Raw genomic sequence first — 24,097 nt, 5'->3', positions numbered from 1 at the left:
AACAAAACTTAACGATTGAAAACTCACAGTTCAGTTTTTAAGATATTTTTTTCTTTGGAAACTAACAGACTAATTTTCAAAAAGTTTTTTTCTTGAACCATTATTTATGAAAACGAATTGTAAACACAAGTTATTCTCAAATATAATAATGATCAATGATTGTAAAGAAAAAAATCCATCATAGTAGTTTGTTAATTTACTGGCTCCATGGTGTTAAACATGTCACCTTTCTTTTACAAATAACTGATTAAAAATATGATTGATTGATTGTTGGTTGCTTTACGCCGCATTAGCACAACAAGGCTATATCGCGGCGATTAAAAATATGAAGCCTTTACTGTAAAATAAATCATTCTAATAAAAATAAATTCATCCAGATTTTTCTCTCATAACCTTTCAACAGTTATTGTAAACTAATTTATTCGAACTATAATAGTTCTATGACTTGCTGTCCGTTTACCAATATTTATACTTTATAAAATGTTTTCATATTCATTGATCATTAACTTCATGTTTTGCGAATACTTATAAGGGGGTAATTATTATAGTCAGTAATAGCTAACAATTTATCTAAAGAAAACGAGATGCTATATTCAAATTCTGAGATATGAATCTAGTTCTTTAAAAAAAAATTCTCCACAACAAAAATTCTACACTTTCATTTATCTGGGTCTTTTTGTCTCCGCTTCGAAGCCGCCATCCTGTACCAGACATAAATTATTCGTTTGGCAATATACAATCATGTAAGCAATATACAACAGGCAGTAGATCTGAATTTGTAAATTGTTATTTTGGATAGATTTTACCTGATTAGGACGTGTCTCGTTGAATTTTCTAATAAACTTACACACACATAATCTGACTTTTAATCGTAATGTTATGAGATCTATAAGAACATAGAGCTACTGTATAGGCCTAGTTGCATGCAAGTCTTTACAAATTATATATTTTGGTATGCTATAGTTGTTTTTATAGACTATTTGTCATTTGGTCGTTTTTTGTTGTTGTTGTTTTTTTAGTTTTTGACATGGCGTTGATTCGAGTTTGATATATTATGCATCTTTTGTGCTGTATTTTAACAATTATTTACAAGCATGCTGCATGTTTACACATTCATCACTCACTATACCGCATCTAAATATAGCTTTATTGTAAAAAAAAATAAGTAGATGTAGTATGATTGGTGATGAGACAACTATCAACCAGAATTTAAAATACCTTATATAAGCAATTGTGACTTACTTTCTTTACTCAGAGTGATCGTAAATTAATCAGATAAGCTGGAGGAGGGGTGGGGCTTCATATAGACCCATATTAAATGAAAAGAATTTAGCATTAGCTTTTTGTGATAAATATATAATGAACTCACAGTAAGAGAAATAACTCTTGAAAGCTCTGTCAGATACCGGCACTTTTAACTGTTTTTTGACACGTGCTAAAAAATGCAGCACCTGGTTACAAGGGCTTATTTGACAAATTATCATCTTTCGTAATTTAAGTTATAAAATCTAAATTTTAAGTGATCTAAAATGTTCATGACAAACGAGTATTTTCACTTGTACGATTTTTCTGTGAAATGAGTCTAAGAGTATATACATGTATATCAGGATACTGACTGCATAGTAAAATATTTATGTACCATTACAGTTGCGACTCATTTTGGTCTTTTAAGTAAGTTTCCTTCCCCTGCATTACTTGATCGCTTTTGTAAAAAATAAACAGCACAACAACAACAGCTCTCGACGTCAGTATTGTACCAAAAAATGAAAAAAATATTCAAAAAGAAGGCTCATAAAATTCAAATATTGGTAAGCACACACACTAACTTGTCACTACAGACATGATCTTTTTGTTAATGCGCCAAACTCGTTTCGTCCACAGGACGATGTCGATGGTGGGGAAAACCTAGTCCAAATAATTATGACGTCTTGCAAGGCTATTTAGGCGTCCCAGAAAAAAAAATAGCCTTGCCAGACGTCATAATTATTTGGACTAGGGAAAAACCAACAAATCATTAGTTCCCCAAATGAGTATCCTAGTTTAAAGTTTTTTTTTAATATATACATGATTTAGCTATTTCATATTGGAATGGCACATATTCATGAAAAATAAACAAATGATCTGAAAGTCGGAAAGATGAATATAGTCCTCTGACTTCACAAACTTGGAAACAGTTGTGATGTTGCTTCGCTGAGCTATAGATAACCGTACGACCATCAACAATGAGCAAAATTCACACCATATAGACATAAGTGCTTGAGGACCGTAAGGAGTCGAGATTCATGTTGATAGTAAACATGCATATTAAGAGTAAAAATATGGTATATTAGTATGTATATGGTACAAATAAGTGATATATATTGAAAAATTTAAGATTTATGATAATAAGGGGGGGGGGGGGGGGGGGCTCAAAACAGGATCCTGTCCTCAAGCACCTATGCATATAGAAAGCTGTAAATATAATAAAAGGCCTCGAAATGACAAATGTAAAACAAATCAACAAGAAGCCTAACATTTATAATTGAATTTAAAATAGAATTGAAAATAGAAATGGGGAATGTGTCAGAGAGACAACAACCTGCCCAAAGAGCAGATAACAGTCGGTCACCAATGTGACTTCAATGCAGCGAGAAAATCCCACAGCCTGAGGCGTGCTTCAGCTGGCTCCTTAACAAAAATGTGTACTAGTTCAGTGATAATGGACGTCATACTAAACTCCGAAATATATAAAAGAAACTAAAATTAAAAATCATACAAAACTGACAAATGCCACATATAGGCTCCTGACTTGGGACAGGTGCAAAAATATGGTGGGGTTAAAAGCCTATATACTGTAAATTTCAGAAATTGTTGCATGCATTTATTAATATTGCCAATTAACATAATCATGATAATTTCCCTTTCAATTTAAAAAAAAAAATCTGATTTAAGTTTTTATTGTATATTGAGACTTTGGATAGTCTCAAGAATGCTTTCACCAATTTTTATGAAACTTTGGTGAATTGATTTTATATATTGACATAAACTCCCTTTACATTTTTATGACCCATGGTCATGTGATAGTGGGTCAACCCTTGACCGTCTGTCCGTCTGTCCCAAAGTCATTGGTTTTTGTTCTCTAATTTAGTTTGCCTCAACCAAATGTTATAAAACTTTTACAAAAGCTTATTACCACAATACTCAGATCAAGTGTGAATTTTGGTGGTGTCAGTGTTACCGTTCTAGAGTTATGCCCCTTCACAAATGGAAAAATTGCTGAATTTTTGGTTTCCGGCTCTCTATATTTAACTTTAGTTTGCCTCAACCAAATGTTATGAAACTTGCACACAATGGTTATTACCACAAAAAACAGTTTGAATTTTGGTGGTGTCACTTTTACTGACTCAGTCTGTTCTAGAGTTATGTCCTTTACAGATGGAAAAAATGATGAATTTTAAGTTTCCGTCCTCTAAATTAAGTTTGCCTCAACCAAATTTTATTAAACTTTAACGCAATACTTTTTACCACAAAATCAGATCAAGTTATAATTTTAGTAGTATAAATTTTACCGTTCCTCAGTTATCTTCCTTTATAACTTTATATGATATGCAAGCCGGAGTATCATCCCCTATTTATTTTTATATAAGATGCAGAGTTATGGAATTTTAGTTGTTGGAAAATTGTTTAAAATTGTCCATTTTCACACTTTGGAAGGTTTTAGAATTGTATTTGTTCAAAAATCACGGCCTTAAACTTACAAAATGTATATACACTTGCAATATCCCTTAAAATGGAGCCAAATTATTTTCATGTTTTGTTTCAATGAATACCACTCTGTGTGCTTGTCCTTTTTTAGCTCATCTGGCTCGAAAGGCCAAGTGAGCTTTTCTCATCACTTGGCGTCCGTCGTCGTCCGTTGCCGTTGTTAACTTTTTACATTTTGAACTTCTAGAGAACCACTGAATTCCTTATGAGGTGCTGACCAAGAGTTGTTACTTTGTTGCCGATCCATCATCCAAGATGGCCAGCAGCGGGGGACTTAGTTTAAGATAGGACCCTATAGGAAATACATACAAATGTCTTCATTTAGAGAACCACTGAATGGAATGAAACCAAACATAGCATGAATGTTCCTTATGAGGTGTTGACCAAGTGTTGTTACTCTGTAGCTGATGCATCATCCAAGACGGCCGCCAGCGGAGTAGGACAATATTAAACCAAATATGCCCTCAATCATTATTAAAGTATCTGTTATGATTTTTATCTTTTTTATATGATTTCAAAAACCCAAATAGAGTCAGGTGAGCGACACAGGCTCTTTAGAGCCTGTAGTTTTGTTTTTTGTAGGTGGGGGGGGGGGGGGGGGGGTCTTAGTTGCGCAGTGCTCAGAGTTTTTCTATAATGTAGTTGATCATTAAAATTCATTTAAACCATAAACCCAAGCTAAAAGGGCAACAAGCTTATCAAGCACTCATGGTACAGCTTTTTATTAAACACGTATTGATATATACATTAAACAGCAAAATAATTATTGATGCAAGATGTCATTGAATAATAATTTTTACTCTTTTTATGTGTAGGACAAGAACTATAGAAGATGCAGAGAAATTATAAACAGCAGAAATGATAGGCAATTTAAAATTTGCAGAAGTCAACAAAACCTAAATGGTAAGTAAACTCATCATAGATACCAGGATTAAATTTTGTATTTACGCCAGACACGCGTTTCGTCTACAAAACACTCATCAGTGATGCTGGATAAGACTCATAAGGCCACTTTTATAAAAGTTATTGCCCTTGAAAGATGATTATCATGATTATTATAAAAATAAAAAGATGTGGCATATTAAATATGAAAACTATTGATCATGGCTCTAAGAAAGCAATTATAGGCCAGTGACGGCCTTCAATAATGAGAAAGTCCATACCCTATTGTCAAAGTAGTCAGCTATAAAAGGCCCTCAGACGAAAAATTGAAATAATCCCAACTGTAGAACTAATTGCCTAGTTTATAACAAAACAAATTAAAAAAAAATAAATATGACAGATATGAAACAACTACAACCACTAAATTTGAGTGTCAGAATAAACTACAGGCTCCGAACTTGGGACAGGCACAATCAGAATATGGCAAGGTTATATAAAAATAAGAAGATGTGGCATGATTGCCAATAAGACAACTCTTCAACAGACAACAAATGACATACCGGTAGATTTCCTGCAAAAAAAAAAACAGTCCGGACTAAGCAGGAAATTTATACCTTTCTCTTAATCGAAAAGACACAAAGATCTGTTAGTACTCACAGCTACTGACAGCTAGTTAAAAATCAATAAAAACTAATACATGTAATAAAAAAATCAGGTTTGTGAGCACTCAACCCTACCTTAACCTTGGACAGTGGTTTAACAGCTCAACATATAAAGAACAAACTGTAAAAATAACCGTTGCAATTGCCTCAACTCGAAAGATTGATAAAATGCACAAAATCAACTAATAAAAAAACCCATAGACAAAAAGCACAGAATTAAGAGAACTCACAAGTCATGCAAGTAAGAAAGGAAATATTCTTAAAATGTTCATAAACATGACAAAATAAGCTTTTTTATTGCTGTTTCTCTCTCCATTTATAACATTTTATTTGTTTATTTTGTGTATTTATAGGTGATCAGACATCTTGGTTTTTATGATCAATAGGTCAATACTGAAGAGGAAACTGAAAGTTGATATCTATCTACATGGTGCGCTAATTGGATTAATGTGAAATGGAATGTGTGCTTTCCTTCAAAAAAGAAATAGGAAATTTCATCATAATCGCATGATAATGGCTATAAACAAAATGGAGTTCTATCATAGATGCAGAAAAACACAATTGTATAAATGCAACAACATATTATATATATTCGTCGAAAGAAGGGAGAAATGAAGAAAAAAATAGTATTTTGTTGTTGAAAGGAACACCAGCTTTATCCACTCATTTACATCTCTCCCTCATATCAAATATACTGAAGAAGATCTTCGAAGAACAAATTGCAAAAATGTTTTCTCTAAGAATTGAAGGAAATTGTTTAGTGAATGGAATAATTTATGTTATGAACTTTTACGTAGTGAATTGAATAACTGTACACAGCAGCTGAAACAGAGGAAAATTAAAATTTACAAGAAAAGTGTTTATTTTATTATTTAATTTGCAAATATGAACGCATTCTTAAGAACTCCACAAATGGTATGACATTCAAATTGGTTGCCTATTAATGTATACAATTGAAACAATTACAAAGAAAACAGAATACTTTGCTACAAGAAATATTTTAAAAATCAAAGTTAAAGTCATATAAAGTATGTACAATACCTTGACCTAAACAGTCAGACTCACTATATTGATTTTGTATGTCATGATAATTTTGAGTCAAAAATTTATTAAAGTTTAAATATCATTTGTATCATTTATTAAGTCTTGTAAACATTATGTTCATACTGTTTGTATAGTGAAGAAATTTACAATGAGTAAAAATAGGGGAAAGCATTTCCTACAGGGAAAGTTGATGTACAGAAATTTCCTTTGAGGAAATTTGGAGAACAATGTTTTCCTTAGAGGAAATTTGTGGTATTGAATTTTCCCTCAAGGAAAAGTGTTTGTTAAATATTTCCTCAAAGGAAATTGCAGTTGACAAAATTTCCTCACAGGAAAAAGTATTTCCTCCAAGGAAAATTTGAAGCTGCAAATTTCCTCAGAGGAAAATTTGAAGCCTCAAATTTCCTCAGAGGAAATAAAATTTCCTCAAAGGAAAATTTGAAGCCGCAAATTTCCTCACAGGAAATAGAATTTCCTCAAAGGAAATATTAATGCAGCAAATTCCCTAAGGGAAATCTTTTTCCCTTGAGGAAAATACAATTTCCCTTAAGGAAAAATCTTTTTCCTTTAGGGAAATTTGATTTCCCTTGAGGAAAACTACTTTTCCTCTGAGGAAATTGTTGAAAAAAGGGGCATAACTTTTTCAACAGTGGTGCTAGAGCCAAATTTTTTTAGGACAAATATCAGGGAACCAATACCAACCAAGTTATCAACTTCATTTTGACTTAACTCCAAAAATTAAGGTGACAACTTTTGCACTCAGCGGAAGTGCAAACTTGTCCCGGAGACTGTTACAGTCTCGATAACATAACCACGCCACCCCCCCCCCCCAAAAATAAATAAAAATGAAGAAGAAAATAGTGTATCATCGTACTATTTCATAGAAAACAGCAATAATTATGTTATATTTAAGGAAATAGGAACTCACTTGTCATCCAAAACTTTCGTGTGGTGATTTCTGAAAACGGACTAAAAAATTGTAGTTTGACAGAATATTCTGAACACAACTTCAAGTTGGCGATCTCAAAGCTTGTTTCTGGAAGTGGTATATCTTTATAAATGTTATATTTAGATGATCCTTTCACATATATTTCGGCTCCTGTGGAATCTTTAATATAAATCCGAGTCCAAGTTGCCCCTTCAATATTGGTAGGAATTGTCCATGATATTTTAGCTGTACTACCAATAACATATATTCTGACATCTTTTGGTGGATCTGGATCTGGCTTACCTGAAATCCAATGAAAAATACCAAAAATAGGACTGTAGTTCAAGCATTCATACAGATAAGACATTTTATAAAACATATAATAAATATTCTTTTGACAAAAGAAATGTGATATAAATATACCTGATATTATCGCGCATATGTATACAATTGTAGCGTGCTCTTCAAAGAACTCCATTTAAACAGGTGTTAAAAGGTCATCATGAACCTTCACTGAGATGAGAGCTTTTTCGTTTGCAATATTTAAAACCACACTTTGACATTGATAGTTGCTTCTGAATTTTATCAAATGCGTGTAGAAATTTGTGTCATCATGTAACTGTACTCAACAACAATAGAAACGCACCGCCGCCATTTTTCTTTGGAGTAAAATTTGGTATTGCACCTTACTTTTTTTAAAAGTGATTAAAATATTTCAGAATATTAACACAACGTTTTTAAAGTCATAAACATCAATTTTTGTGAAAATGAGAATTTTCATAATTTTAATGTATGACATCTAAAAATAAAAAAAACGAATTTCCAATAAACATAAAAAAAAACAATAAACAACAAACAACAAACAACAAAGTAACAACAAAGCAGGAAAAAAAACAAAAGTGACAGATGTACAATTTTACAATATTTAATAGCCATGTTACAATGACACTTCTGACCTCAGTTCTATTGACCTTTTAAACAAGAAGCTAATAATTCTAACATATCTATTAAAGGAAGCAGGGATTAACATATAGAATATTTTTTGTTCATCGTGGAAATAAATGAAGTGTTCACTATCTAGTAAATATATTTTGTCTGATATTCTGGTTTACCTTGCAATTCAGAATTTTTAGGTTTTGCACAGTGTTTGTTCTCGAGGAATTCTAATGTAACGAGCTTTTTTGTATTTCTTGACCATGGTCACTTATGCGAAGTTTATGTTAAAATATTCCTGATAGAAAAATCATTAAACAATAAGTAAGGATTGGCTTCAAGTGAAGGTTTTATATTTTTCTATTTTACTTTTAAATCAATCTTTATTATAGTCATTTTTGATTTTCGATTTTTGATTTAAGGTTATTGTATGGTAAGACGTTCTTTGAATATGTATACCAATAATATACACTGGGCCTTATAAATTAAATTAATTTTACTAATATCTTTGAACTTTCGTGTGCTTTAAAATCTGATATTTTGGAAAGGAGTGCATTAACTTCCCGATTTGAACGTTATTGCACTGTCTGAGGATTAATCAACAATCTCACATACGGAAACCATTGGTAGGAGGAGCCAAAAGCAGTGCATTAACTACACTGAAAATGCACAGGAAAGCTCCATCTCTTATATACAAGTATATACCAAAAAACTTCCAACTGTTTCTTCACTTGTTTCTGTATGTATTGTTTAGGGTTTTTTTTTTTTTTGTTATTTTTGTTATTTGACACTCATCTTTTTTATGTTCTTTGTCATGGGATTTCACCAATTTTAAACTTCGGTATTCCTACTTTTACTTGAAAATAAAATAATTGTGTTTTTTTTTAAGAATCTGCACTTAAATTAAACTCTTGTGTAGAACCTCACAGGGAACATCTTTGAAAAAGTAGTCAAAGCTGAATAAAATGAAATTTTAAAAACTGTAATTAATACAAGAGAAAAATATATAAAAAGCCCACCCTTAAGCTTCACATTAAATAAAACAAATTTAAAATTAATAACACGGCAACATTAATTCAATTGAAATTAAAGTGACAATTTGAGAATGTAACGGAACTCCCTGGTCCAGACCCATTCATACATGTGATGTCACCCAGACAATGTTTTTTACTCCTTTGAAACGGTTCGGCTACAACATTTTCACTTTTAATGATCTTTAATACTGCTATACATTATTACGATCGGACAGGGGGTTCAAGACATCTGAGACCTGTTTCTGAATGTTAGCGTTAGCGTGGACATTCATGTCTCTGCAATGTCTTAGGAAACCACACACAATGTAGTATAAAGATTTAGGCGGGTACTCGTCTCCGTTTTGTTTCCTCGTCTCCATAACAAACCTTTTAAGCTAATAGCTCATACTTTCAGCGTTCATCATATGAAACTCAATGATGGCACCCCAGTTACAATCTGCGAAAGTGACATATCGTCCTCCATTTCCCTTCAAAACTTTGAAAGTGCTAAGTTATTGACGTCCTCTTCTAATATTTGTGAGAGGACAAAATTTCTTCATCGTCACCTAAAAAATCCAGCTTTCCCTCCGACATTTTAAGATTTGCCGGCAGACGACAGTTCGTGCAGTATTTTAGCGGGAAAAAATAACGTCACTTTATCCACACCTTAATCATTCACATATTTACACTGTATGATATAGCATTTTCATTGGTCATATTACAAATCATATATCATTAAAATTTCAAATGATATACCAACTTTTTGATATGGGACGAGCTCTGATGTCCCACGGCCCCAGCTTGTCTGGCAAAACAGCCCTTGGACGTCAGAGTAATCTCGGAGTAGTATTAATATTGATTTTGTTATCAGTAAGTTAAAACTATACTAAATATTATTGTTATACACATATGTACATTAACGGTACGCCAAGCTGTCAATACCTATTTTTTTGCATTCCACAAGGTCATGTTTTTCTCTGACTGTTACTGACGTCTTTATACTAAATCCATTGGATGTTGGATGTGTACTGATTGATTTTTTAGTCTTAGATACATGATTTTTTTATTGGTTGGTATTAAAATTGGCTTTGAACTAGCTGTCAGTAACTGCGAGTACTCTCAAATCTTTACTTAGTGTCTTTTTTTGTTGTTAGTTGTATAGATACGCTGCCTTGTCTGGTCTGTGTTTTCGTTAGATGTTTTCTGTTTGTATCTATCTGACGAGTTAAGCCATTTTCAACTGGTTTTTATAGTTTGTTCATGTTGTACTGTAACACTGCTGTCCCAGGTTTAGGGGGGGGGGGGCAAACAAACTAGTTTAACCCCGCCAGGAGCCTGTAGTTCAGTGGTTGTCGTTGATTCATGTCTATTATATAAGTTTTTCGTAAATTGTTTTGTTATAAATTAGGCCGTTAGTTTTCTCAATTTAAATGTTTCATATTTTTCATGTCGGGGCCTTTTATAGCCGACTATACGGTATGGGTTTTTTCCTCATTGTTGAAGGCCGTACTGTTGCCTATAATTGCTTATAATTATACACTTCATTTGAACTATGGTGGATAGTTGTCTCATTGACAATCATACCACGTCTCCTTATTTTTATATTAAGATAAGGTTTTTAACAGCTTCGATATGGGCACCCATGTATGTTGTTGCAATTACTAAACCATTTAGGGGACGACCATTTAATTCTGAGAGGGGGCTTCTGATCATCCAAAACGTGATACTTATTACTTATTTGTCCCCTTTTTCACCATAATCAAATGGCTTTTCTCTAAAATAATTTTACTTTTATGATACAGATAACTTTTCTGTAGGATATACCAAACACCGTCAGACAAAAAAAAGTAATGAAAATGAAGACTAGCATTTTATTTTTTTTTTCATTTTTTTTGTCACTGTTAATTTGGCGTCCGAAGCTGATTTCTAAGTACAAATTTAATTGTTGTGGCTCATAACAAAAAAAATACGAAAATCATAATTATCCGTACAATATGAATAATTTAGATCAATTTTCTTCATAACTTTGTTCCTTACATTTTCATGCTGATATTTTTATGCTCTATTTTGGGGGCTTTTCAGGCCAGCACACTGATAGGAAAACTTCAAACATAAAATAACCAAAGGGAAAAAAGTAAAACAAAAATATCATATAACTATCCCCCTCTTTCCAAAAAAAAAGAAAATATAGCCCCAGGGCTTTATGCTATAGGATTACCTCATATCTTGCTCAGTAAAAATCCTTATAGTCCTCTTGACTTGATTAATATTTGCACAAAAAACAATGACGTCACACTAAACATGTTGAAGACTCAATCGATCAGATTTGCCTTAAGACACTAAAAATTCATGCTTAAAAAATTTACCTTCTGGAAATATCATTCAATTAAGTATCATATGAATCCAGTCGTTGAGGTGACAAAATTTAAATTGATATTTTGTGTGATCGCAAATCGAGACTCGTAATGTTTAATGAGTTTCGTTGTTGATATAACTTAACAGTTTATGGAATGTAGCTAAGGTTTTGATTGATGATAAAACGGGAGGTGGCGGGTATATGCCAATGAGACAGCATCCCAGCGACAAAAATTGCCAAGAGACATGTAATCAAACATGTCAAAATTGGTTTGGTCTAACGTGTTTCTCCCTTTTTTGTTGTTGGTCCAAATGCAATTCTTTCGTGAACCGAGTATTCAAATATGTTGAAGACCACTTGAGAACATGCTACATGATTTTTTATTTCCATATCTATGCTGTAAACTTCTACGTCATCTGGTCTCTGGTGGTGGATTGTCTCATTGACAATCATACCACATATTCTTATTTTTATATTAACTTTTTGTAAGTCCCTCAATATATCTCGTGTCGGATTTTTAAAAAAACCTAATCGTTGACCGTAAAACAACGTGGAGGAATCCAAGATGAATAAACTAGTGAATTCATTATATCAACTTTTTGAAAGCAGTTCTGTTTTTCGTTCTTTTCAGAGTATTATTGAAACAATGCTGTCAAATTTGAGTATGTTACAAGTAGCCCACAGCTTTCATATATATCAACACTTTATCATTTAAAGTACCAATTGCTATCCCTTGTATTGCATCTTTGGAACCTCTGCAAAATTCAACATAGTAAATATACTTTGAAATTACTCACCAGTCGCCAGCATTACAGAAAAACAACCAACGCTAAAAGTTAAGAAAATGTGAATTAACTCCATTGTGTTCTTAATAAACAACGACTGACTTTTGTGGAATACATATAACTTTGATGTAGCCGGAAATCGTCTCTTTTGACGACAGGAAAAAGTAATCATTTATAAAATCGCTTTTCCGATTCTAAAACAAGTACCTAATCGTTTACTGGGTAAGTTTAACTTCCTTATCGTTTTCATTTAAGGAGGAGGCATTGCGAAATAATTAAAAAGTTTTTTTAAATTTTCCATGTAAACTTTTTAATTTTTATTCGACCTGAAATTAACATGATTAATATGTATCCTAATAATACTTTCAGATTTTAAAGAATTTTCTTAAGGTTAAATTCAAAATCAAACTACCATTGTCAGTAAAACCAAATTTCTAGTGAACAGACATACAAACGGGCAATACTGTAATTTAATCATCTCGGTGCCTTTAAAATAAATAAATTACATAATTATTTAATTTAATGAAGTACAATATTGAATGAATGAATGAATGAATGAACATTTTATTTGCAAGAGCATACAGGACATACTATGGCAATACCTACTATATACACAATGTGACAAAAGACTGATAGCAGAGAACAATACAATAATAATATAACTAACCAATAATATCAAATATAGCTTTCCATGCATTCTTCAAATAGTAACAGAGCCTAATTGTAAGCGATCTAGAAGTAGCTTTCAGTAAACAAGATAGTTTAAAAGTATTAGGCTATGAACAATAATAACGTGGCAAAACATTATTTCTAATTGCTTTGTATGCTGGACATACCAATACAAAATGAAATTCGTTCTCAACACATTGCATATTGCAACATACACATAGACGCAGTTCTCTTGGTATATCATAGAAACGACCAACTTCAACATTTAGTTTCGTAGTTTCGTAGTTTTGTAAAAATGTGAACATTATTAATGTAGCTTAAACAATTGAATATATTGAAATATTTAATAAACGAGGTCTTTTTTTTAATTTATTGATTGATTAGTTGGTGTTTAACGACACTTTCAGCTCTATTGCGCTATTTCGTGACGGTCAGTTTTTGTTGGTGGAGGAAGCCGGAATGCCCAGATAGAAATCAACGACCTTTATTAGGGAAAATGACAATCCTGTATAAAAATAAGGATATGTGGTATGATTGCCAATGAGACAACTATCCACCAAAGTCCAAATGGAGTGGATGTAAGCAATTATAGGCAACCGTACGGCCTTCAACAATGTGACTCATACCGTATGGTCGGCTATAAAAGGCCCCGACATGAAAACAATTAAATTGAGAAAAATAACGGCCTAATTTATAACAAAACAATTTACGAAAAACAAATATGACAGACACGAACCAACGACAACTACTGAACTACAGGCTCCTGACTTAGGACAGGCACATACAGAATGTTGCGGGTTTAAACATGTTTGAGAGCGCTCAACCCTCCCCTTACCTGGGACAGTGGTGTAACAGCACAACATATGAAAAAGCTATAAAAATCAGTTGAAAAAGGCTTAACTCATCAGATCGATACAAAGAAAAACACCAAATAAAAACACAAACGTGACGTGGCAGGGTATATATCCGTCCCTAATCCATAAGAACAAAAAAGACACTAAGAACAGATTTGAGAGTACTCGCAGTTACTGACAGCTAGTTCAAAGCCAATAACAACTAATGAAAAAATCATGTATCTAAGACTAAAATATCAATAAGTACACATCCAACATTCAATGGATTTAGTGTAAAGACGTCATTAAGAGTCAGAGCAATGTCAAACTATAAGTATCGACAGATTGTAGTACCGTGAAAGTACATATGATTGTGTGGTATTTGGTATGGTTTTAAATTACTGATAACAACATCAATGATTATACCAATGAAAACAATATTCAAATATGTAATTACACTGTTGAATAGGTTACCTTTTAGAATAAGTTTATTTTAAAGGATTAATAAGTTTACCCGGATCGTATCTAAATTTCTACGCTCGGTTTACAACATCACCGTAAAATTTAGGATGTGCTATTCCGTTTGAAATAAGTTTTCTACAGGTACAGCCAAACTTGCAGACCAAATCTTTGTATTTATGGAAGAATTTAGCAAAGGTTTTAAGTAATTTGTGGTAACGAAATCCCCTGACTTAATAATTTACTAGTAATACATAGATTACGCTCATTGAAATCAAACACGTCACTTCAGACACGAGCATAGCGAACGAGTTTGAATATATAAACACCGTAAGACGGTGCCAAAGGGACATCACCGTCCAAAAAAGGAAAATTAACAATTAGGAAAGAAAAATCATCCCTTTTGTCGTAAATTTTTGTGTAGAGTTTCTGGTGTAATACTTAAATTTCTAAATCTAGGAAAGGACAGTTATTGCTGTTAATATTTGATTTATTTAAAGTAAGTTGTTCCTTTTGGGTAATTAAGATAGGAGTCGAGCGCACCTGCCACGTGCGGGATTTGAACACACAACCACAGTGTTGACAGGCTAGTTATACAGCAGTTCGACTACTTTTTCTCTTGAAAAAATTGTATTCAAATATGTACAATAAAAATTCACCAGACAGTACCTGGTGTCAAAAACAATCAGTTACATTTTAAATGTAGTCAATTAAAACAATATCAAAAACAGTTCAACAAAAGTTAACGACTGCTTTTTTCTCTTAATGTATATATATATTAACACTATAAAGAAAATATCACAGATAAACAATTGAAAACAATATCTAAATTACTGTTCATTTTCTCAATATACGATTTCAAATTGATGCAAACATCTAAATGTCCCACTTGTGTTCTAAATTATTTTTTAGATACTCTAACCCATTATAAAATCAATAAATTAAGAAATATTATTCTTTCCTAAAATCAAATATATAGCTATCGACAAATACATCAGTGTATTCAAATATTCACTCAGACAAAATACCGATGGGTTCCATTCTTGAAATTTGTCACTGAATTTATAATACACTTTACGATTTATAACGATAACTGCATTACGATTAGTAATATTCAAATTCACCCACAGTGCATTGCTAATTAGTATTTACTATTAGACAAATATATCATGCTTATAAGGGGTATTTGCCAAAAATACCGGTTGAGAGGTAAACAAATTTCCAGAGCAGAGGCGAGGGAAATTTGTTTACCTCAAAACCGGTATTTTTGGCAAATACACCTTGTAATCATGATATAATTGTTTAATTTCACCGAATGCTCTTTGTATCAATCTCAACATAATGTCTTGGGGTCTTCGCAAGTCGCGTTATTTTAAGACATGGTATTTCCCATGTGCCGTGGTATTTGCTAGCATATACCCCGGTACATGGAATTCCCTAATGACATATACACCGGCAGAAAGAGAAAATCTCAATATATTGAATATTTGTGAAAAATACCATTTCTCTCATCCAATCAAAATACAGCATTATTATATATCGTGGAATTATGTTTGAAACACCACAGACACAACTGAAATTTCTAGGCATACCTGTCCATATGAGGAATTTCAACGACTTTCGATTTTATATATTCATTCTCGGAACGGCGAATATCTCTAAATTGGTCAACAGAAATCATGAAATTGTCAAATTCGTCTTTATTCTCAATCTCATATCCTTCTATGTGCCTAAGATTTTCGTCATAAGTCAGATTCCGTAAAACTATAATATTCCTCATTTTCACTTTGCCAATGATAAAGTCACCGTCTGATGTACGGTTGAAACACCACTTTTTCATAATGTGTATCATTACATGGACTTTTACCAGTTATGATCGACTTCGGTGCTACAGCTTTTATTAAATCGTCTCCAGATTGTTTCCTTTGTTTATTGTTCACTCTAACTGTTACCAGATTACTGTCTTGGTCCTTTCTGCTATCTAACCTTTCCCTTGTATGTGGAACGGGGACCCAGTTATTTCCCCCATTGAACCACCTTGGGACTTCTATTTCATGTTAGGCATTGGTTTCGAAGTTTCTAAGTACAATCTTGGTGCCTCATGACCGGCATTTCGTTGCAAAATGTTGTTTTGATTGACAACAGGGTCAGTCAGTCTACCTCCTGAAAAGAATAAAGGCTAGAATTTAGGCAATTTACTCTATGTACTGACGCCAGATTAAATTTAAATCAATCAAAATGTTTACAGACATTCAAACTAGAATGCCTACCCTTTCAAATAAATATACAATATATGTACATTGTCGGAAAATATAAAATTTATTTGTATGAGCTTTAGAAACAGGACGAAAAGCGAGGCTCGCCCAGCTTTTCTCCTGTTTCGCAGCGAGTACAAATCAATTTCATATTTTCCGACAATGTACATATATTGTTTTTATCCTGAAATTTACACCCAACACTTGAAACTTTAGTTGTTAAAATCTAAATCATTGTCTCTAATTTTTCAAAGAAATCGACATAGTTGAAACGCGGACCGCGAAGAGGACCCCAAAATGAACTGGTACGCAAAAAGAAATATCCACATTACCGCTTGCTCAACATGGAAGAGGGGTCACAGGAGACTTTATTTGTACAAGCAAAAATGTATATGTGTACCTGTTATTTGTACAATAGCTGGCTGATTGCAGGATAAATCTACAATCAGTTACAGAACTTGTTTAGTAATAACACTACACCTTTTTAAATAAGAGTTATAATTTTTTTTTAAGAACTACTAGTACATTCTCCTATTCCTGACATACTTTATTTTTTTTCCAGACTTAAACCTGCATTATTAGAATAAAGATATACATCTCAGTAGTTATTTTGTAAAGTTTCAATAAATTTGATCCAATAGTTACAAAGTTATTGATCCTTATCTAGGAAGGGTAGGTAGAACCTGCTCCACATGTGTCACCCGTCGTGTTGCTCATGTAAGTACATATTTCAAATACTTGCGAAGTCACCCCATATTTGTTACCTACATGTAGTTAACAAAAATATACATAGTTTACATTATTTAGAGTATTTAACATAAATCTTAATAGATGAGAACAGGGGAAAAATTAAATGATGCTCAAGTTATTGAAGCAATTAAGTACATTTTCAACCGGGTATGGGGATTTACAAGTAAATGACGATAGAAACCAAATACACATCAGTAAAATCAGGATAAATCGCAAAACTAAAGTTATAGACAAATACAGAGAAACGTTTTCTGGACATTTCATTCAAGGTTACATGTCAAAATAAATATATTCTTGGAGAAAGAGAGAGAATATTAGATTAATGCATGGCTTACGATTAAATACGAAAGGAAAGAAGAATCAAAATTATTTCTTCAATAGTTATATAAATAAATGTTCTTGTATATTCCCACCTTAAAGCTATTGTCCATTTGACAATTTTGAAAAACGGTTCAGACAGACAGACAGACAGAGCTAGACAGACAAACAGAGCTTCAGTATACATATTAATACGGAAATGTGCAAAATCTTTCCGGTTTGCTAATTTTATAATAATAAAAAAAATATGTCTTATTGAAAAATACAAATCTGTGTTAATATACGTTTGATATAACATACCCTGGACCAACAAAAAGACAGACAAACAGACAGACAAACAGACAGACAGGCAGACAAAGGTAGTATACCATTATAAGACCGATAAAGAGAGCTGCTATATGCATATACATACGGAAATGTGCAAAGTTTGTGCGATTTACTAATCAAAATAACTGTGAAATACAATATAGCTTATTGAAAAATCCAGATCTATCTGAACGTTTGATATAAACAGTTTATTAAGGTTATTAAAATTATTTTGTCGTTGTTTTCAGATAATTTATCTTAATTCAAACTGCTTTTTATTATATTAAAAGTAGAGTTGTTTCTCTTTCCACTTTAAAGACTTGTTATCCTTAACAAAGTAAAACATCGATATACGTTTAAAAGAAACCAATCTAGACAATAAACGGTTTACATCCAAAGACGGAACACGATATTGTTGTGGGAAAAGTAAGAAAGGATATTTTCACAATTACAGTTATTAAACATGCAAAATTAATGTGATTGCTCCGACATTCTTCTTATTAAAAGTATGTCTTGTTTCGTTGGTTGATTGCTTTTCAACATAGAAATCTGATAAAAATGTGACAACTTATGCCTTTTTATTATTACCTATTTCTTTATTCTGAAAAATCTTGCACAACTTTACAGTTATCATTCGAAAATAATATTTCTCTTTAAAAGATATGAGAATATACATTGTAATTCCTTTTAGAGATAGACATGTAAAATATATTAAAGTTGTTTTTGAAGAGTTGCATTATTTCGTAGAAAATTTAAATCTTATTTACAAAAAATTGCAGGAATTATGCAATTTTGAAATTTGAGCAGAAATGTTTCTTTGTATATGTTACTTTAAAACTATATGTTTGATATCCATGTATGAATAAGACGAGATATATGTTATACAATGCGACAGCAACTCGAAATCCTCATTATAATAATGCCTAGCACATAGTTCCAGTCAAACAGGTGGTATAATGTCTTCGCATCAATCGTTCTCTGTGACTGAGAAGAAAAGCAATAAAACGACAATTTTTTGCTTTCAGTGTTCATGGAGTTATTTTGTGTCATAAATGCATACATCTTATTTTTTTTTTTTTTTTTAGACAAAAGCATTAAAACACAGCTCGACAGATTTTACAATATGTGGTGTTTAGTTGAATACTGTATGCTGACTTTTATATTTCTTTGGGTTGCTGTCTCACTGTGGTAAATATATGCCCACTTCGATTTGCACTCGATCTGAATAGTAATTTTCGCATTTTTTTCTGAATATTTCTATATATTGGTTGGATATTTTGTATTCACTTTTTAGTCATAGCATGAGACATAACAGCTCGAGATCGAGTTTCGTTCCAGTTAAGTAATTTTCGCAGAAGTTTTGTCCCTTGGAAACAGAAAATTGCTCAGTTAAAGATTTCAGTTTTCCACACTTTTATATAATACCTCAATCAATTGCTTAGATATTTGTTTTACTGTAAAGACATGATAAAATATTAAAAAATTCAAAACAAAAATAAATTATCAACGGCCTGATCTATAAAAAAAGCAATAAACGGAAAAAAAACAAATATGACTGACAGCAACCAACGACAACCACTGAATTACAAACTCCTGATTTAAGACAGGCACGTATAAAATGTGGCATTGGTTCAATATGTTTGTGAGTAGTAATCTTTTCCTATAACTTGGGACAATGGATTGGCAGTTGAAATTTGAGAACAAACTGTAAAAGTCAGTTGGAAATTGCTTGACTAATCAGATTAACACGAAGCACAAAAACTAACACAAAGGCAAAAGAATCAAAGTACAAATCGAAGAGTACTCTCAGTTGCCGGTTGGTTACTAGTTCAAAGCCAAAAACAACTAATGAATAAATAATGTTCTACCAGTCTAACAACCATTAGATTTAGTGTAGAGACGTCATAAACAGTTTGAGAAAAGCATGACTGTGTGCAGTACCACACTTTAAAAATATTATATTGACAGAATGTAGGACCATAAGTTTTCCTACATGTATAGCAGTTATACATCTTTCGTTATGTTTTAATTTGTCAAAAACAAAATCAATGGTAGTAGCAATTAAAACAATATTCAATATTTTACTACGGTGTTAAATTGACATCCTTAAAGAATGGGGTTATTCAAAGGATCAATGACCGCAAAAATCAGATCGAGGTTATTTGTTTTTAATAAGAATTCTACGGGTACGCCAAACTTCAAACAAAAATGTGTATCTATGCAAGAATTAGGTAAACGTTTTGTGTAATTTGTAATAGCGAAATCCCTCAGACTGACTAAATAATTTACCAGTTATACATAGATTACGTTCATTGAAATCTAAAACGTGACTTCAGACACGGGCATAGCAAACAAGTTGTGAAATATACCGTAAAAATGGACCAAAGGAACATCACCAATAGCGATAGGGAACGAAAAATCGTCTCTTTTGTCGTAATTATTGTTTTGATTTTCCAGAGTGAAACTGAAATATGCAAATGTAGAAAAAGACATGTGTTGCTGTTACTATTTGGTTTGTTTAAAGTAAATTCCAATGATGGGTATATTTCCGCAATATAAATAGAGAACCCTTGATTATTTAACACAACAATGTCATCAAGTTAACGATAAATGTTTTTTTTTTTAAATTTATTAATAAAATGGAAATTAAACAAATCTTTAATAAGTTTGAATATGAACTGTGATTCATAACAATACAGGAACACAGTTGCTATTAAAGGGGCACAATTGGTGCCCGTGTGGATACCTACAACCTGCCGATAAACTGTATAGCCGATATGTACATAAATGTTGTCAAGGAAAACATTTACACCTAAAATTTCTCCCTATTTTCTATTTATTTACTAGTAGGCTTTGTCCAAAATTTATAATTCCTTGTTCATTTTATTCCACCTTCAGTAAAAGCGAGGTAATATACGTATAGTAACCACTACGTCCGTCCAAAAGGATTAATTAATTATAATAAAAGGTATATATGTCAATGTCCACATAAAAAATGTTTTCTTTCAGACCATTACAGCCTGACTTTATATTGGTAAGTCGAAGCAAACATTTTATTTGATCTATTTCTAAAATAAATGTTTGGCGTAAAATTTGAAACAAAGAAGTGCTTTCGGTATCTTAACAGGCTCTATATGAAAAAAGTAAACCATTTCCCCTGAATCTGACACTTTTATATGAAATATATAAGTAACCCATGTTTCCTTTATCTGATTTTTTTTGTATACGAAATATGTATAATTGACGACTCTCTAAAACCAAAAACTCCTTAACACATATTTTTTTTTTATATTTGAACTTTTAGATTTGTAATTTTGAAAATTATATAACAAAAATGATTCAATTTTAATTTATTTTCTTCAAATAAACTATATTCTATTCCATAATGTTATCCAAGTATTTTGTCTACTAGTCCGAGTTTTTTGCGTGAACCCCCTGAGGGGTTTATATATTAGTGAGTTTTGGAAGTCTATGGGCCATTCGATATCCTCGGAATCAAGATTCTCGGAACGTCTCAAAATTTTTCCATTATTTATACATATCTATGTCTTTGATACGGTCCCTCTATGAATAGACTACCACGTAACATTGTATATTTCAACAATCACAGTTCATTTGTAGATTGGATAGAAAAACAATAATGACTAGATTGCAGTCAAACAATCATTTATATGTTAGAATCTATTTGTCTTTTGACAAAACATAATTATGTGTTTTTAATAATGCGAATGTTTATCAAATAGCAAGTATAATGAAAACGCAATTATATAATTCATGCTTTGAGACGGTCCCTGTACGCGTTGTGTGTGTAGTATTTAATACAGCGTGCTGTTGTGCATTGTGACAATAAACCTAGGAATAGTTTATTGATATATAATCTCCCAGAATAAACTGATTATTTCTGAACGTTTATCATTTGATATTTTGTATTTCAATCATAGCATGGGAAAATGTCGGTAAGTATAGAGAAAATTCAGAAAACGATATTTCCGTTATAAATATTTATCTTAGGTCGGAAACACAGTGGTCGGAAAGCAAAAAGGTAATTAAACTAAAGTATTTTTTTGTCAAAAATATCTAACTTCATTAATAGATACTACCAGACCAAGAGAATATTCATTATTAAGTTTAAACTGAGACTGAATTTATTCTTAATAGAATATAATTAAAAATGTTATATATACGTGCATTATGTCTCACAGGTTTGAACAGTCATTTCATTTATGAAAATTATATGCAACGTACGAGCACCAATAAGCAGGGATGCGTACCCAAAGTTAGCTAAATATCTAAATTTTAAACGGTAGTGATTGAACAAATACTTGCATGGTTTTAATTCACAAGGATTTTAAATCCTTGATCTCGCAAAAAAAACGTTTTACAATAATCATAACAAAATTTAATTACTATATATGTTAATTATTTTGTACTGTATTATTATGGATTTATAAGTCTCTGTTTATTGTATAGTAATATATTCATATAGTGGAATGTTAGACTTTAAGAAGAGATTGATTTGATAAATAAAATGTCCATCCGTAATAACTTGACGTTTGTGTTTATTGATATTATATTCTAAATTATCGGAAAAATGCATTAACAGGAATGAATGTTAATTATAAAATTTCAATTATGTTTTATTTGTTTCTTTTAAATATAAATAAATAGCATCTAAATCATCGCACTATGGTACGATTTTGAAAATTGTATTCATTGTGTTGACCAGCTATCCTACACGTCTTGGTTCATTCACATTATATATCATCCTGTTCACACGCACACTGTCGGTTTGTATGGAACGCCATGACTGTCTCCTGATGTTGATTGTTTAATATGTTCGGTGCTTTATGTATTATGTTCAGTAGTATTTATATTATGTTCAGCAGTTTTCATATTCTGTTCAGTAGTTTTGACATTATGTTCAGTAGATTTGACATTATGTTCGGTGCTTTGGTTATTATGTTCAGTAGTTTCATTATTATATGCAGTGGTATTTTAATTATGTTCGGTACTTCTGACGTTATATTGAGTGCATTTTTCATTATGTTCAGTACCTTCGACATTATGTTCAGTAGATTCAATATTATTTGCAGTACATTATGTATTACCTTCAGTGGTCCCGGTTTCTTTATATTCGGTAGATTATTCATTATGTTCAGTAAAAGCATCAGTATTACACTCGGATCAATGAACTATATGTTCAGTAGTTGTATCATTATGATGATGCAGTAAAACTTGGGGAATCAATAACGGAAATTGTCGGAAAAAAACGAACGCGGACATTTTTGACGGACGTTTTCTTCATGGACACTTTTACGGGATGGAACGAAAATGGAAGAAATGGAAGTAGTATTAAATTGGTTTGGTTTACGTTCCCACGTTGGCAATTTTCACAATCACAAGGAAAAAATTACTCCTGACTTAATTTGTAAGATGTCATGATTGATTGATTGTTGTTTTCTGAACGTATAGTGGCAAATATTTCACGCATATTTATGACGGAGAGAAGAATTTTTAAACAAAAAATTAGAAGTTGCATGCGTTGTCGTTGATACACCATGACCATAGATAGACGACAAAAAGACAAACAGCAAAAAAGTGTCGTTGATACACCTTGACCATAGAGAGACGACAAAAAGACAAACAGCAAAAAAATATAAAAACATATTCTATAGCTTTTGTATTCCTAGAAGGTAACCCTTTTTGGTGGTTGGTTGTAGCATATTAATCTCATGCACCGACTGACCGACTTTTAAGAGACCACCAAAAATCTCCTTCTGGATATTCTTATTGTATTCTGCATCCTACCCCGCTAATAGGCGCTTAAATATCAGATATTTATTTGAAATAACCCAAGGTATATGAGGTTGTGGAATGAATAATGTCCATACCCCCCCCCCCCCCCCCCCCGCCCCCCCCCCCCCCCCCCCAAAAAAAAAAAAGGTGGGCAAAAAATAAAGAATAGAGAATAAAAGGGTGCTTTAAAAAAAAATGTTTAAAACTTTGGAAAAAGGTAAAAAAAAAAATGATTACAGAATTAAATGATTAACAGAATAACTAAACTTTTTCTGCATACCGAATTTATTATTGATATGGAATGAAATGTTGAACTGGTCGTAATCAGAACTGGTTAATTGATGTTACCATGCAAATTATGTAC

General features: G+C 32.0%; 1 protein-coding gene and 1 long non-coding RNA gene across 3 annotated transcripts in view; one reads left to right on the top strand and one right to left on the bottom strand.

Moving 5' to 3' along the window:
• Positions 1 to 7,553, bottom strand: part of LOC127702707 (neural cell adhesion molecule 1-like) — a 54,659-nt gene extending 47,106 nt beyond the window's left edge. For both annotated transcript variants that reach the window (XM_052207000.1, XM_052207001.1), the window contains exon 1: positions 7,261 to 7,553. In XM_052207000.1, the coding sequence (XP_052062960.1) occupies positions 7,261 to 7,267 (7 nt within the window). In that variant the 5' untranslated portion in view covers positions 7,268 to 7,553. The remainder of the gene's footprint in view (positions 1 to 7,260) is intronic.
• On the top strand, positions 1,413 to 6,418 carry LOC127702709 (uncharacterized). The gene is made up of 3 exons (XR_007982546.1): positions 1,413 to 1,808; positions 4,560 to 4,647; positions 5,642 to 6,418. It is a non-coding gene; the product is annotated as an uncharacterized LOC127702709 (long non-coding RNA).
• Positions 7,554 to 24,097: the final 16,544 nt, after the last annotated feature.

Source organism: Mytilus californianus, unplaced genomic scaffold (genome assembly GCF_021869535.1).
Source record: "Mytilus californianus isolate M0D057914Y unplaced genomic scaffold, xbMytCali1.0.p SCAF_5, whole genome shotgun sequence".
Classification (NCBI taxonomy): domain Eukaryota; kingdom Metazoa; phylum Mollusca; class Bivalvia; order Mytilida; family Mytilidae; genus Mytilus; species Mytilus californianus.
Note: the sequence above shows the minus strand (reverse complement) of the source record. Positions and strands in the feature narration are given on the sequence as shown.